Here is a 15,824-nt window from a genome sequence, read left to right as displayed (position 1 = left end):
ATTGCTATTGCGGACGCTCGGTACCAGTCACAGACACCTAATTAGGTTAGGTTTAAGGGCCAGGTTGGACTGGATATCTTTTCTCCATTTTCTATTGAAACCTGCTGTTTGTGTTTACTCTGGCTGTCTTTGTCTGATTAAAATATTTGATGATCTGAAACATTTAAGAGCAGAAGGCAAAAACCCAAAACTTTAACTATAAAACTATAGGCAGCTGAGTATATTTGGTATTTATTATGCAGCTTCATGTTGTGAAATCTGATACAGATCATGTAGAATCCCGTCTCAATGCTTTTAGTTTGAGGTTTTATACCTAATATATTCGCCTCATCACTAAAACCAGGAAGATCAATTATAGCAGATTCATCTCATCTCCACATCCTCCAGTCCCCCATCAGCGTCTGCAATCTTCCGTTCCATCATCCTCTGGTTAAATTGGCTCCTCCCAGCGTTGAAAGACCAGGAAGAGGGCTGGTTATTTAAATCTAAATCAACACTGACGGGGAAGCAGATGTAGAACAGAGAGCGAGGGGTAAAGCTTGTACCTGACGTTGTTAGTATTAATGCGATTCCACTGCGAGCGTTGGGATCGATGCAGTCAGATGAAGGACTGTGTTAACATCCTAATCTCTAATAGCATCAGAGCAGCCAGACTATAAAAACTCCACCAGTTCAGTCATGAACACACACCCAACGCACAGATTAGAAGATAAGAAGGACGGGGGTGAAGGCACGACAGGCCATCAGAGCCGGAGCTGAACTACAGGGTGGAGGAGAAAATATAGATAGACCTCAGATTTGTTCAAGTCTGGAAGAAAAAAAAAAACAGATTTATTATCATTTAAAAGTGCCAGAAGTATTTTTCAATGTGTGTCCAGCAACAAGGTAGTAAGAAAAAAAGCTCACAATTGGTCATGGCAGCTCCACTTCAACTAATAGTGGTGAGTATTCAAATGAAATGACGAAACAATGCAATAGCAGTTATGCGATCATTAATGCGAAAAGATAAAAAAAGCTCTTAAACGAAGCCCAGCTGATTTTATGGAGTCAGCGACTTTGCACCAATCTCTCCCCCCTGGGCCAATCCTGTAGCGACAAGATGGAGGATTGCTGTGTCTTAATAGATAGAGACCTCCAGCAGAACCAGACTCGGTGTTCTGCCGCAATAGGCTAAAAGCACAGAAACCAGAGCAAGAAAAAGGAAAGCTGAAGCACTGGTTCATGAGTGTTTTCAATGGGAAATAAATATTGACAGTAGCAATAACTCCATCAGTCCCTTTGACAAAGAAAGAGATACTGCTAAACACAGAGGTTGTTGACCAAGAGTCTGTAAACAAAGCTTACAGAGCTGGGCTCTGCAATAAATATTCAGAAGGTGCTTCACTTAGGAGAGGAACACAGCTAAACAGAGAAGCAGTGAGCTGATTTTTCCAGAGAAGAAAAGCAAAGAAAATACACGGCCAACCCTTAGACATACCTTCTGTCAAAACAAAACAAAACAAAGAAAGAGAAGATAAGATAATTGCAGGAATAGGAATGTTAGTGGCTTTGTCCCAGAAGGGAACACAGTTAAACACAGAAGCACTAAGCCAGTATAGATTTCTATGGGCAAGAAAATTATGCATCAATCAATCAAGTTTATTTATATAGACATCTCAGCAACATGCCAGTTTTTAAGTGCTTTACGTCATAAAAACACAAAAACACAAAGTCGTAAAAGGCACCGTGCAGTCAACAAATGAGAACACCGGTGACAAAAGTTACATTGTGACGGGTGCCATCATCAATACACATCAAATATGTTGGTCAACGTTTCATTTATTATGGTTCAAAAGCAACTCTAAGCAGGCGGGTCTTTAGTCTTGATTTAAAGGAGTTCAGCATTTCAGCTGTTTTGCAGTTTTCTGGGAGTTTGTTCCAGATTTGTGGTGCGTAGGAGTTGTACAAAAGCATACAGCCAGACACAAATGCACTTCCTCCTAGAAGTACAAAGTACTACAAAGTAGTAACGTAAAATAAATTAGAACAACAGCTACAACACAGCTGACTGAACCTAAAAAAAACAGGCCCGGGTGCTCCTTCTACGGAAAGAGAGAGAGGACACTTCAAATTAATAGTATCGCACTAACCGCAGGTAGATGAAGATGAAGAGTAGCAGAGGTGCAGCCAGTGTTATCGCCGTCACACTAGCAGGCTGCTTCATTCAACATGCCATGCTTGGCAGTCTTCAAAGAATGGCTTTTGATTTGTTTTCAATTACTGGCACAGAGCTGGTCTGAGTACAGAGAGCTGCTTTGTGGAAAGTGTTGAAGCTGCTTCGGACAAGCATTTTTATGAAGTTGAAAAGCGGCTCTGCGCTGTCAACCTACTTAAATGAAACTAGACAGCACCTGAAAGAAAAACCAGGCTGCCTGAGCCCCACGGTTTTGCCCTGATTGCTATAAATAGTATTTTTTGGCTCCAGCAGCAAAAGAATGGACACGGTGAGACAGTATTTATGATTATAATCCATACAGTAGTGGCAGATGAACCTGGTCATAACAATTTCCCCCTGCTGCCACTGAACACTGTAAACACAGATGGATTTACAATCAGTCAAGAGGATAATTGTGACTGAACACACAAAATTTAGGTTTAGACATTTAACTACAGATAGATTTTTTTTTTTTTTTCCATTTTCTGTTTTGCATCCAGCCAATTTGAAAAGCATTTTGCTGAACAGAGACGAGAGACAACAAGAATGAATGTGGAGCGGCATCTACTTTTTCTCAGGCTCCATTGCCTCAAAACAGTCCAAATTTAATTTGGACTCATTAGTAAGCCTCCTGAGTACTTCTGTCTCATATCGCAGACACAGCCTCTGAGAGTTGCGTGAGCGCGTTTGTGAGACAGCTCCTTTAATTACCCAGGTAATACAGCCAGATGCTCCATCACTCTGGCAATGGCAGTGATTAAAAGCAGTAAAATATTCATATCAATCAGACACCCACATGCCACGTCTATAATTAATGCACAAGCGGAAGGACGTGGCAACTTTTACCACAACCAGACGTTGCCTCTCCGTCACCATATTCCCTGCGCGCGCGACGCGGATGGGCAGCTGCGTGCGTGTCGGTGTGTGTTTCCACGAAATGGAGCCGAGAAGGAGCCACTTTAAGCAACTCTCAGCGGGGAGGTCAGAGGCCAGGCAGCTCGCACTCTGGGACGTCATTCAGTCACCTACACAGCAGATGTGCCGGGCTGCACTTTCACTGGCCTGACTCTCTGGGAGTGTTGTTGTTTGGGGGTGAGGAGGAACAGCATCTTGAGTTTGCCCACTACCAGGCGTCCAGCTTTCTCTGGTGGGTGTGCTGCCTTCATCCTGCGCCGTCTTCGGCTTTTCTTCGCTCGTCTGTACCTGAAAATACCCGCAAGCCCTTTGTCTAGGGTCTCAGAAGCTTGTCTGGCGTCTCCAGTGGGTGGGAGGAAATACAAACAAAACAAACTGAGACTTGAGGTGAATTTATAGGCATAAAACAGAGATAAGATTTTCACTTTTTATTTTTTTGCCTAAGGCAGTGTGTGTTTGCAGAAACACTTCAGAGACGAGGCTTTTTGCATACAGCCTTCATATGATGGCATGTTAAAAATCAAACATCTTGATTTAAATGAAAACATTATGTCACTCACTATACTTGAAATAAAACATTTCTTTTCTCCTGTCAGAGCACCAAGGTTTCATTTCAACTACTTCTCTATTTCTGTGCTCTCAGTCTTTCTGCTGTTGTCTCTTGGTTTTCCTTGATGAAGACTTCTGTCGCAGTCCAAGAGTGAGCTACAATTACTCACTCTGCTGTGTGTGCGGGGGTGTGTGTGTGTATTGTATCATGCTCATTACAATTACCTCTGGGTGTAAGTGTGTCATCTGTTGCCTGCTCATGTTCCAATTTCTCCAAGAGTGGCGAGGGAAACGCCCGCCTCACTGTGCAACGCAACAATGTGACCAGGAGAGGGGAAGGAAATCTGTATTACAAGCTGTGATTCGTGCTTTCCTCTCAATTTTATTTAACAGCAGCACGTATCCAGCAGGCGCATATACTCCACAGCTGTTTTAGTACACTGAGTGCTTTGCAAAACTATTTATACCCCACAGATTTTTTCAGCCAAAAAAAAAAAAAAGCAAATAGAATGCAACACTGCAAACATACTAAGACAGAATCAGAGAAGCAGCCAAGAGGCCCGTGGCAGCTCTGGAAGAGCTAAGGGAGCCACAGCTCAGGTGGGAGGATCTATCTGCGGAGCAGCTATTAGTCGTGTACTCCACAAATCTGGCCTTAATGGAAGACTGGCAAGAAAGAAGCCATTAGAGGTTTCATTTGCAGTTTGCCAAAAGGGGACACAGAAAACTGAAATTGAACTTTTTTTTGATGTCTGTGAAAGATGATAATAATTAACACCAAACAGTATAAACATACAATCTCAATTGTGAAACATAGTGGTGGCAGGATTATGTTGATGGGATAATTCTCTTCAGCACGGGAAATAATCAGTTGCTTTTTTTGTTGTTGAGATTTTTAGTCACAGTTACCATGCAATGTAGGAGAAGATAGGCAGAGATACTGAAGTAAACACAGGAAATTGCTAAAAGAAAACCTGCTACTGGTTGATGAAGACTTGAGAGTGGGGTTGAGGTTTGCCTTCTTGCTGGATGACTCAACGTAAGCCATCTATCAGAGCTACAATGTAACAGTTCATGTGTTATAATGGTCTAGTAAAAAGTTTAGATCTAAAATCAATTGAAAATGTATGGCAAAACTTTAAAACCAGTGTTGAAGGTGAGCAATTTTGCAAAGAACTGGGGGAAAAAATGTCAAGGTCTGCATGTTGCAACCCAGCAGCTGTACTTGCAGCAAGAAGTGGTTCTAGAAAAGATTGACTCGAGGATGATGAATACAAATTCATGCCGAAACATTTCAGGTTTCTATTTCTAAAAACTCTTTAAAAAAAGAACACACCACTCCCACTTCTCCTCATTTTATGTTGGTTTATCACATCAACTCCAAATCAGATCCTGTTACACTTGTATAAAAATGAGATACGGTTACAAAATGTGAAAAAGTCCAATACGTATGAATACAAGGCAGTGGCAGACATGACCAAATTGATCTTGTATTCAAGAAGATGGAGCTTGTAACAGTTGGCAGACGTTTCAAAGGAGCAGTACCGAGGCTGACTCTTGGGCGTTTTGACAGCGTTCATCACGCAATGATTGTCTTGTGGTAATATTTCATGAGATTTCATAACTTTACATCTTTCTAATGAGCTGTGAGGGGCCCGCAAGGAAGCAGTCTACGAATCTAGGAGCGTGACATTATCTGTAAATAATGATGACGTACAGGACCTCAAGCTAACTCTTTAAATAGGATCCCCACACTTCACTGTGTTTGGAACTATCTTGTGTTGCTCTTTGTAGGTGGCCATTGATTATAGACAAAACAAAAATATTTTATTCCTTTTTTTCTGCAATTTAATCCATGTCAGATTATGGATCTGACAGAGGAATAAAAACAGGCAAGATAAACTTGATTCAAGTACAATTTTAATTTAATAAAAGCGTTTACAGGACATATTTCTCTTGAATTGCTGAAAGAAAACAGTTTCTTGACAGTTTCTACAAAGTATTTCACATTACGTTCAGCGATTCCCACACACATTCACAAGCTGACGGTGGTAAGCTACAAGTTTGTAGCCACGGCCGCCCGGGGGCTGAAGCTACGCACCACCACCAGACAAGGCAGGCGACGTGCCCTGCCCAAAAACCCAACAACTGAGCCGGACAAAGCGGGGTTCGAACCCGCAACCCACCGGTAAAAGCACAAACTCCTGCCGCCACCGCCAGCTACATGGAAAAACTTTTTGGCGGCTGGGTCTGAATCTAAAAAGCATAACGTAAATAAACCAATTTTCAGCAATGATAACACAGTTGTAGAATTTGATTTCATGGTGTATCCAAGTGTACCATTTAATTTCAGCACACACTCACACATAAAAGAACACCATTAGCTTTGAACCATAACTGCCCTCCCCTGCTCGGTGCGTGACTGCTCCCCAAGGCTGTTGCTGTAAATACCAATGTTTTCTCACTCTGCTTGCCTTATTAAATGAGAGTCTTAAAAGCAAAAATTCCCATCATTTTTTTTTTCACCCTCAAAGCTCAACACCTTGACATTGGTATTCCTGTGCAGAGGGCTGCGTCCTAAATCAGGCCAGCATCAATTCGCCCGATTAGGTCCCCCAGGCTAGAAAATGCATAAAGTGCATAGGGTGTGTGCTGCATGAGAATGCGACGGTCGCAGCCGGAACGTAGAAGGCCTCACCTCGCTATGGACGCAGCATCAAACATGCACACCTAAGTGCTTCTTCCTGGCTGTTGCCGTGCATTGATGAATAATGCACATATTAATCTCACAAAGTATGGGAGCTTTGCTAATTAATGCAGCATTTCCCTGGTCAAGGTTAGCTAATTAAAGTGGCATCTTTACGGACACTAGACATGGACAGCATTCTCAATTTGGTTTTGCTGACTTTTTGCCCCATTTAAAAAAAAACCCAATTATTTATTATACTCTCAGCAATCTGTTTTTGGAAAACTTTTCCAAACACCATCTTCCACTGTGGCCAAGACTATAATGGTTGGAATCTTAAAGTGTTGGGCACTTAGGGACCACTTTAAGAGGCTGCATATAGATGTAGGAAAGAAACAAAAAGCTTTAGAGGGGCAGTATTATGTAAATTGGACTTTTTCGAATTTTATAATGTTTTTCCTTCATCAAAGACACACCAGGAGAGTTGCTTTGATTCTTTCATGCATGTTTGAGAAATCCTTGAATCTCCCGTGGCAACCATTCAGAGGTGCAAAATGCTAGCTATCTCCTTCAGACTAGCGGCAGCAGCAATTAGCAAACACCTGCTGGAACTGTGCATCCGCTGAGCTCATCGCATGAAGTACTTCTCAGTGAAAAGCTGGTAAAAATGTTGTAAAAGCTTTAAAAGAGAAATGTTGTTGGGATGACGTGTTGAAGGCGGAGTCTTTGTAAAAGCAGGAGCTTCTTAAAGAGACAGAGGCCCAATTTCAAGGCGTAAGATTGCAAAGTCAAATTTCTTTCAAGTCATGTTTGATTTATACAGCATTTTCATAACGACTGAAACTAACGTAGTTACTTGATTGTGCTATAAAATGTGTCTATACAATACATAATCCTGCCTCTTCAAACTGTATCAAGTTTGTCAATAGAGTGTGTGAAGTTTGTTGAAGGTTTGTTTGGGTTTTAACTCCCCTGCTGGTTGGTGTTCTGCAGCACATGCTGGGATCCTTCCCCTGCAGCGGTGGGGAGAGGAGACGTGACAGCAGGGACCCTGTCTTTGTTAAACCGATCCACTTTTGAGGGAGAAGCGAGTGCCGTTTGAGAAACCGGCAGTGCTACGGAGGCAGAAACGGGTTGTGGCTCGTGCGTCCCCTCCAACCCTCCGACCCCCTGCTTAGCTTTTGCCAGCAACTCGCTGACGGTCTTTGAGAAGACAACTCGAGGGTCAACAGGAGAGAGCGCGGGGCATGAACAAGTTTCCCTCAGCTCCAGAGCCTGCACAGATGAACAAAAAGCAGATACGTGTATAGTTTTAATCGATGACAGCGCTAAATCATGATGCAGCGTGTCTATCCACCAAGTAGCTTTGATCAGTCAATACTGAATCTGAAGCAAATCCTGCTAATTCAAGATGTTCTTCTTTCTTCATGAATAAATGGTCATATCTGCTCTGCCACTGCAAACACGCTGGTCAACTAGATGTATCAATCAATCAATCAATCAATCAAATTTTATTTGTATAGCACATTTCAGCAGCAAGACATTTCAAAGTGCTTTACATCATTACAAACACAGAATGCAATATAGAATCAATCATTTAGTCAAGTTACATCAATAAATTTGTAATTGATTACATTTCAAATACAATCCTAAACAGGTGGGTTTTTAGTTGAGATTTAAAGGAAGTCAGTGTTTCAGCTGTTTTACAGTTTTCTGGAAGTTTGTTCCAAATTTGTGGTGCATAGATGCTGAAAGCTGCTTCTCCTCGTTTGGTTCTGGTTCTGGGGATGCAGAGCAGAACCAGAACCGGAAGACCTGAGAGGTCTGGAAGGTTGATACAACAACAGCAGATCTTTAATGTATTGTGGTGCTAAGTCATTCAGTGATTTATAAACTAACAACAGTATTTTAAAGTCTATTCTTTGAGCTACAGGGAGCCAGTGGAGGGACTTTAAAACTGGTGTTATGTGCTCTATCTTCCTGGTTTTAGTGAGCTTTGGTGAGTTTAGTGAGTTAGGTGTAGAGCTCACCTAACTCATAAGTTAATATTATCACACCAGGTTGAAAAAATAAATGTTTGTGTGAATTACCCAAGTACTACTGAATATATCTATTAAACAGCATATTTTTGTAATAAATATACTTGTAGTAGTTAAATACAGTATATTCCCTCTTCTATACTTAGAATCTCATATACATTGTGAAAATATTCACATCCCTTCAACATTTTTCATATTTTATAACTTACTGACCTTAACTTCTATGTATTTTAGTGGGATTTTACATAAAGCTCTGCTGGAAGGAGAACCTCAACCCCATTCATTTGCAGCCTCAAGATGACTAAATATTTACCTGTATCCATGTTCCCATGAGCATAATACTGCCACCACCATGTTTCACTGTGGAGCTGATATGTTAACTGTGTTCTGCATTGTAGGATTTCAGATTAAATAGAAATTTTGATGGGTTAGGTGCGATGGAAATGTCAGTTTTGGTCTGACCTGACCAAAGTACATCCTTTCACATGTTAGCCGTGTTCCCTACATTTCCCGTGGGACTCTTTAAATGGGTCCTCTAATGGCTTCCTTTAAAAAATGGCTTTCTCTTTGCTACTCTTCCATAAAGGCCAGACTTATGGATTGTATGACTAACAGTAATCATGTTGACAGATTGTCCCACCTGAGCTCTGGATCCCTCCAGAGTTACCACGGGGCCTCTTGCTACTTCTCTGATTAATGCTCCTCTTTCAACTACAACTAGGTTTGTAGTTGTGCCATACTGACATTTTTTTTTTTTTTTTTTTTTTTTTTTTTACCAATTTCTTTTTGAGGCGTCCAAAGCTTGGGGTATTGTCTTATAACCAAACCCTGCTTTGGAACTTCTGTCCATGTTTGATGTGCTTCTTAGTTTTTGTAATGCTGTTTGTTCACAGATATTCTCCATCAAACCTCTGAGTCCTTCACAGAACAGCTGGGTTTATGCTGATTTCTATCTCTAGATAGAGGTGGACGATATGAACCTAAAGGTTTTACCGCAATATTTTGTCATCTCATTTTAGGTAACTGAACAGCTGTGAAGGCATGACACAGCGATCACGGCCCCACAAACACAAATGCAGCTCTTGAAGAACATTCCCATTGCTAATACACTCCTTTGTGACGCCAGTCACATAAAGAAGTGTGATCTGTATCACTAAACTGGACACACCCACAGCTAATAGTCACATTTTCAAATTTTGCAGATATTTGTTGATATTCTTATTGAACAAACAGTGGAGAAAATCAGAAAAATAACAATGCGGACAGTTTGGGGGAGTTTTAAACACCATTAATTGGAATTTATCGTGGCAACAATAAATCAAAATTCCTACCAGCACAAGAAATGTATCACGATAAATGAAAACCGATATGATAAATGCCCACTTCGATTTCCAAATGTGCTTTTTTCTCACTTCAATCTACACACCACTTTTGTTTCAACCCATCATTTAAAAAACCCATTAAAAAAGAAAACAATCAGAAAGGGGGTGAATGCTTTCCAAAACAAATGTGCGTGTCCGTGTACAAACATGCACTCAGCTATCCACTCGACAGCCTGTCCTTCTCATGCTACCTGTGGACTTAATTTGCTTTGCTTAAGGATGACGAGCGCACTTGTGGAGGAGGAGTGCCCCCAGAAGAGTCGGGTTAAGTAGCTTGAGGCTGTCACCCCTTCGCAAGGTTAAAAACATCATATTATGCATCACTTTCAGCTGATGAAGCTCAGCTGTTAGCCGGTTCATCTGTGCTGCTTGGCTGGATCAAACTGCTTGGCGTGAGCTGGGTATTATATATTATCGCACCAGAGACAGAGTTTTATCAGCTCGTGCACACAAACAATACCCACGCCGCAGCGTTCATCACTTCACTGCCTGCAGCTACATCCTGGCCTCGACAACAACTGCTGCTAGAGGTCAGCCTGTCTCACAGGGAAGTAAGCGATGCACAAACTCCACAACTTTGCCACCTGATGGACAATTAGAGGCTTTGCCCATCTGTTCGACGTTACCGCTTGGAGCATCTGATGGAGTGACGATATTCCGACTACAGCAACACGTACGGCTAGTTAAAATACTCACAGATATAAAGCACACAACCACCGAAGCTGTTTTTCATTTTTAGTGCCTCTTGATTTCTTTTTAGCCTTAAGATAGTAATGATTGTCTTCCCACCACGCCAGCAGAGAGTCCCGTCCTGTGAGACTGATTGGCTAATGATAAGAGCTGTTCTCTTCCAGATCCAAAACATTCAAATCCTACACGACATTTTGCCTGTGCCAAGCATCCAGGGCCTGGCACTACAAAATGGTTTTCCTGTCTTCCTAAGGCCCTGCATCCTTTCCTCCCTTTCCCCGAGTCTCTGCTTCCTCTGTGGCTCCCTCTCCGTGTCTGCAGGTGGGCACACATCTCTCCAGATGCTTCATTAGTTCTATTAAGATATCTTCACATAGCACCTAAAGCTACACATTTTGTTCAAAACAACAAACGTCCGACGAGGATAAAAAATGCTCTCGCTTCAGTCGGCGGCTTGTGACAATCCCAAGAAGAAATGCTTTTGTTTATTAACCGGTGGAGACACCGCTAAATGTGGCTTGTTGTGTGTTATTCTACCTGTGGGACGAGGCGGTCCATCTGACCGGACCTGTTTCTGTGTGAGGGGTGTGTCGACAGCCACTCGGGTAAAGTGGGATTCCCTGTAAGATTGTCTACAAGTTCCATCTGCTGCCAGAACACGGGGCCTGCTCGCACATCTGCACAAGCCTGGGAAAGATGTACACACACACACACACACATATCCATATACAATTCTTAATCAAAAAATACACAAGTAACACAGCAGCACACAAATGAAAAGCCTTTCTAAAGGAGCTTAATTTAGTTTGACAACAGTGCCCCCTTGTGCCTCGTTGGCAGATTGCAAAGTGTTTCAGCAAAACATACATAGAAAATGATTCTATTTGTTACTTTAATTTTTTTACAGTGTACATTAAACATTAAACTAAACACGGAGCACCTTTCATTATTATCAAATTGTTGGCAGATGTGTGTAGCACAAGTCAGTACTTTGTAATACCAATAATAAATGGTTGGAATCTACAGTAGACTTTGCAGCAATATTGTAGCTAGATTCAGGACTAACATGACACAAACTTAGTAGTGTTACCTTAGCAGCTAAATGCAATCCAACTTGATCTGCCTCAGCTTCCAGTTTACGACTGTAGGGATGGTTGAACATCAGCTGCAAAAGTGAAAGAAGAGAACTTTTACACACAACAATCCAGAAACACAACTTTCACATTTTACAGTTTAAAACTGACGCAACTCTTGGACATTGTAATTTTTCCTACCATTCTCACTTTAGCTTCGACACCCTGCAGCTCCAAATATTCAAATGACTCAAATCATGAATAGTAATACCTCACCTCCGTGAGCTTGTCCTTTGCCCACCCTCCCACCACTGCCAAGATGTCCCCGGGACACAGAGCCCAGATGGCTGTCACCACAATAAGAGACAGGAGGTCCACAACATGAGACAGGCTGGCCTGTTCTGCCTGGAGGGAGCGGGGCAGAAGATGAAACGAGGAGGTAAGCAACAGCATATCAACAGCAGGAATAAGGTTAAAGAAAGAAAACCAGAGCTGAAAACTTTCTGAGGGGGAGAGGGGAATGGTGCAGCTTCAACATATTGATTGTTCTCATCTATTCTGCTGAAACACTTTGCGCTACAACAGATTTAGAGGTTTTAAGAGTCTATCCGTTACGGCACACTAACTTTGTAACTTCGAGGTCATCGACGTTCATTCCCCTTCGGCTAATTAAAATCTCCTCCGAGCATCTCCTCCCCGGACGTCTACAGACTTGAAATGCCCGAAACGTTATTAGGCACTTTTAGAACAGAGTGAATGGGGATTATAGAACTGCAGGGAGAAGAATGTTTCTGAAAAAGAAATGAGCACTGATAAATCAGCCCTAGGCAGCTGTTTGGAGGGGACTGTCACAGAGTCGCAGCAAAGTCTGATGCAAGAAATCCGAAAGTGGTGCCACAGTCAAAATAAGCCAACTCAGATGGAGCAAAGGGTGATATCTAGTCAAGGTGGTATTAATTGATGCATCCCAAAATGACAAAGTCATAAAACTCAAAGAAGACAATTAAAAAAAATTCAAGAAGCAACTTCCTATTCATGAACAAAGGCCATTTTTAATGGCAAGTTTACCAATTCAAATGCCAAACATTTGAATTTGCAGTGCTCTTAACTTTTCCTCATATGTGAGGCCGGCTCAGGTTGGAGAAACTGTCGGCACGACAACTATTATTAGTCATACACTTCGCAAATCTTGCATGTATGAAAATGGCAACAAAATTAGAATGATATGTAAGAAAGGTATATAAATAGGGTAATTTTCTAGAAGGCATGACGGAAAAGATACAAGAGACTGATTTCATATTCCAAAACCTGGACATTGTGCCAACAGGAAAAAGGGGCAGCAACACTTGGGAATTCAAGAACTTTTATCTAGTTCATATTGGTTTCTGGAAATGTTTTTTGTCATTTTAAAATTTTTCCTAATTCACATTTATACAGTACGTTGGCCTATCAAAACAAATCTAAATAAACATTAAAACAGATTCCAAATAATTAAAAAAATGACAGGTTAAATTGCTTTAACAAAAACAATAAAGCAACACCAACTGCATAAAGTCCAGTATACCGAATGGTCCAGTATAGCATGAGCCATTTCATGTCCAAGTACAATCATGAGCTGGTCCAGATCTGCCACGGCTCCCAACATCCCAGTGAACACAAACACTTTCCCATTCTACAAAAAAAACAAAAACAGAACAAGCATAATCAGAATGCATGCCTGAGCCACACACAGTACTGAAGTCACGAGGGGTATGAACAAGAAAAAAAGTTTTGGGTCTGTGTCTCTTTTTATACTTACTGGAAGGACAAAGGCATTGATTTGGGGACTTTCTACCACATGAACACTCCAGGGGACTTCAGACACTTCTGGGATGTCCTTGTTCCTTTGTGCTAGGAGCTGCACCGCCTGCTCCACCATCTGGTGAAGCGGGTCAGTGACAGGAAGAAGCAGCTCCGCAAACTCCTCCAGGTGCTGAAACACACGGTTACTTGTAAATATTGGTCCCGTTTTATTTCCCCCAGATATCATTTTCCAAGATATCATTTTCATAGCAGATTATGAGGATCTGAGTAAAGCTGCTACTGAGAATCACAGTTCAGCAGCCTGAATATTTAAGTAACAGTGTAGGGATTAGTGCCTGCCCTCGTTTCTCACCGCTTCTGAAGTCAGAGCAGCCAGCTCCATGTACTTCTCCCTGCTGAACACCAGGAGGCGGATCCTCCCCGTCACTGGGGACTCATCCAGGTGTGTTAGGAGCAGAAGGGCCACGATCACCAAAGCAACTCCTGCTCCCGTCGCCAGATGCCAGCGGCGCCTCCGGAGCCATTCGTGCACGAGCTGTCGGCGATTGTCTGGTAGAGAGCCCCACCATTTCCTTAGACTCCTGCCCAGAAAAGGGAGGAGAAACAGTCGGGTAGTAAGTTTAAAAATCACACATGGGCCAGTGGTGCTCAATACTACAAAGATTGTAATCGTTTAAAGCTTCCTTCATGTTAGGAAAACTGTCATCTCTCATGGCAGAGAATGAAAAACAAGGAGATTATAAAACAGAATTGTGGAAATACAGACTGAGATTAATCCTTTAATCTTCAAAGAGGCAATGGAAGGCCCGAGGGTCTGACGAACCCGCTAAGTGGCAGGTTTTTAATTATCCCAAAGTGAGAACCAAAACATATGGTGCAGGTGCCTGGAATCACTTCCCTAAAGGCCTGAATAAAGCTGAGTTTGGATTTTATTTTAGTGAACTCAAACGGCATTGTTTTTTAACTCAGCATTAAGCAGTTTTTTTAAGATAATTGTTTATTGTCTTAATCAACAAATAAAGGAATCTATTGCCTGTAAAGCAATATGTTTGTTTTACTTCATAATACAAATGTCCTTAAATGACATTGGTGAATGATGTTTATTGTTTTATAATCAAGTAAATAAAGGACACCTTGTCATGTATTAGAAAATATCTAATCTACAGTTTAAGTCTGGAAAATAAATAAACTTAAACAAGAATTAACCCAGTTTTGGTTAGTAAACTGTATATTTCAACAAAAATGCATTTAATAGCTTCATGTTTTCCTTTAAGCATAGAGATTTCTTTTTTCATATCTTTTATGAAATTTAAACACTCTTTTTCAAATGTAATTTTTTTAATGAACTTACATGAACTTGCTGGATGTACTTGAGGACATGTTAGGGGGTTTTGGTAACTTCTTTTAGAATAAATCTATTTAACACGGTAAAATTCTTGCAACAATCTTTTTTTAGAAGGTCTCTGAAAGCTCTTTAGATCGTACCACTTTGCTCACTCCAGCTTAAACAACCCAAAGCGCTGTAAACTAATTGTCTTCAGTTTAAAAACCCTTCTTTAAAATGCAGAGAAATTATGTCCTCATGTGATATTTCTGTGTGATTTTAGTCGAGTGGAAATTTATTCAGTTTCTATTGTTTATTTCCATTACATGGATTGTTCAGTATTGATAACATTATATTAAATATCAATGTACTTATGTTAGAAAAACCTTGTTTGTAAAACATAACTGAAATCGGGAACAATAATACATCCGACATCCGTTCCCTACCTGCCCAGTAGTATAGCCAGAAGCTTCTGCAGAGGTTTGAGGACCATCCATAGGAGGGGAGCAGGAAGAGCTCTCCTGGAGGAGGAGGTGTGGAAGTGGTGGCCCCACTGGGTCTGGACGGAACCTATCCGGGAACACGCCGTCCGCACGTTGCCACATATTGGAAAAGACTGTCTAGTTGCACAGACTCTCAAATTAGACGAGATTTTTGGAGAACATACTGAGAACGGGGTCTTCTCCTTCTTCAGAGGAAAATCAGCTCGTTTACAGAGCTGGAAATGTCGAGTCAAATTCATGTGAAAGTAAAAACTGGACGTGTTTCTTAATAAGTTACCACATAGAAAAGCCATTGTTGTCAAAAAATTTAACAAGCGCTACTTCATAAGGCAGGTGTGATAAAACATTCGTGTAACACCGATAACTATAACGTAGGACGATGCAGAGACCTTAAAGTGTTTCAAGTATCTTGGTGCCATGTTTAGCTTTTCTTCCGGTTTCAACCTTCAAAGTCATTCCCACTGGTCGGTTGGTAGCTTGTAACCTTGGCAACTACTTTCCAGCGATGGCGCCGGTACCGTTCTGGTGTTCACGATGGTCCAAACCTTGCAATAACAGCCAGGCACATAGTTAAAACATCTTAATCCCTCACCTGCCCCATATGACAGGACATGTTACGTTACGTCGGGTGTTAAGAAAAATAAAGGAACGAATGCTGTTCCTGCT

General features: G+C 41.4%; 1 protein-coding gene across 1 annotated transcript; it reads right to left on the bottom strand.

Moving 5' to 3' along the window:
- Positions 1–5,561: 5,561 nt before the first annotated feature.
- oma1 (OMA1 zinc metallopeptidase) lies at positions 5,562–15,821 on the bottom strand. Its single transcript, XM_028028468.1, has 8 exons — positions 15,102–15,821; positions 13,684–13,912; positions 13,327–13,500; positions 13,093–13,200; positions 11,805–11,933; positions 11,546–11,620; positions 10,993–11,142; positions 5,562–7,619 (listed from the first exon to the last, which is right to left on the bottom strand). The coding sequence occupies exons 1-8, from the start codon at positions 15,449–15,451 to the stop codon at positions 7,308–7,310; spliced, it is 1,527 nt and encodes a 508-aa protein (XP_027884269.1). The 5' UTR covers positions 15,452–15,821; the 3' UTR covers positions 5,562–7,307.
- Positions 15,822–15,824: the final 3 nt, after the last annotated feature.

This window comes from Xiphophorus couchianus, chromosome 9 (genome assembly GCF_001444195.1).
Source record: "Xiphophorus couchianus chromosome 9, X_couchianus-1.0, whole genome shotgun sequence".
Classification (NCBI taxonomy): domain Eukaryota; kingdom Metazoa; phylum Chordata; class Actinopteri; order Cyprinodontiformes; family Poeciliidae; genus Xiphophorus; species Xiphophorus couchianus.
Note: the sequence above shows the minus strand (reverse complement) of the source record. Positions and strands in the feature narration are given on the sequence as shown.

Excerpts from the sequence above, each read along its gene's own strand:
- oma1 (XM_028028468.1), bottom strand. The coding sequence starts at position 15,451 with ATGGCTTTTCTATGTGGTAACTTATTAAGAAACACGTCCAGTTTTTAC. Across the intron at positions 13,913-15,101 it reads CTGGCTATACTACTGGGCAG|GAGTCTAAGGAAATGGTGGG; the intron begins GTAGGGAACGGA and ends TTTTCTGGGCAG. Across the intron at positions 11,143-11,545 it reads GATTGCATTTAGCTGCTAAG|GCTTGTGCAGATGTGCGAGC; the intron begins GTAACACTACTA and ends CATCTTTCCCAG.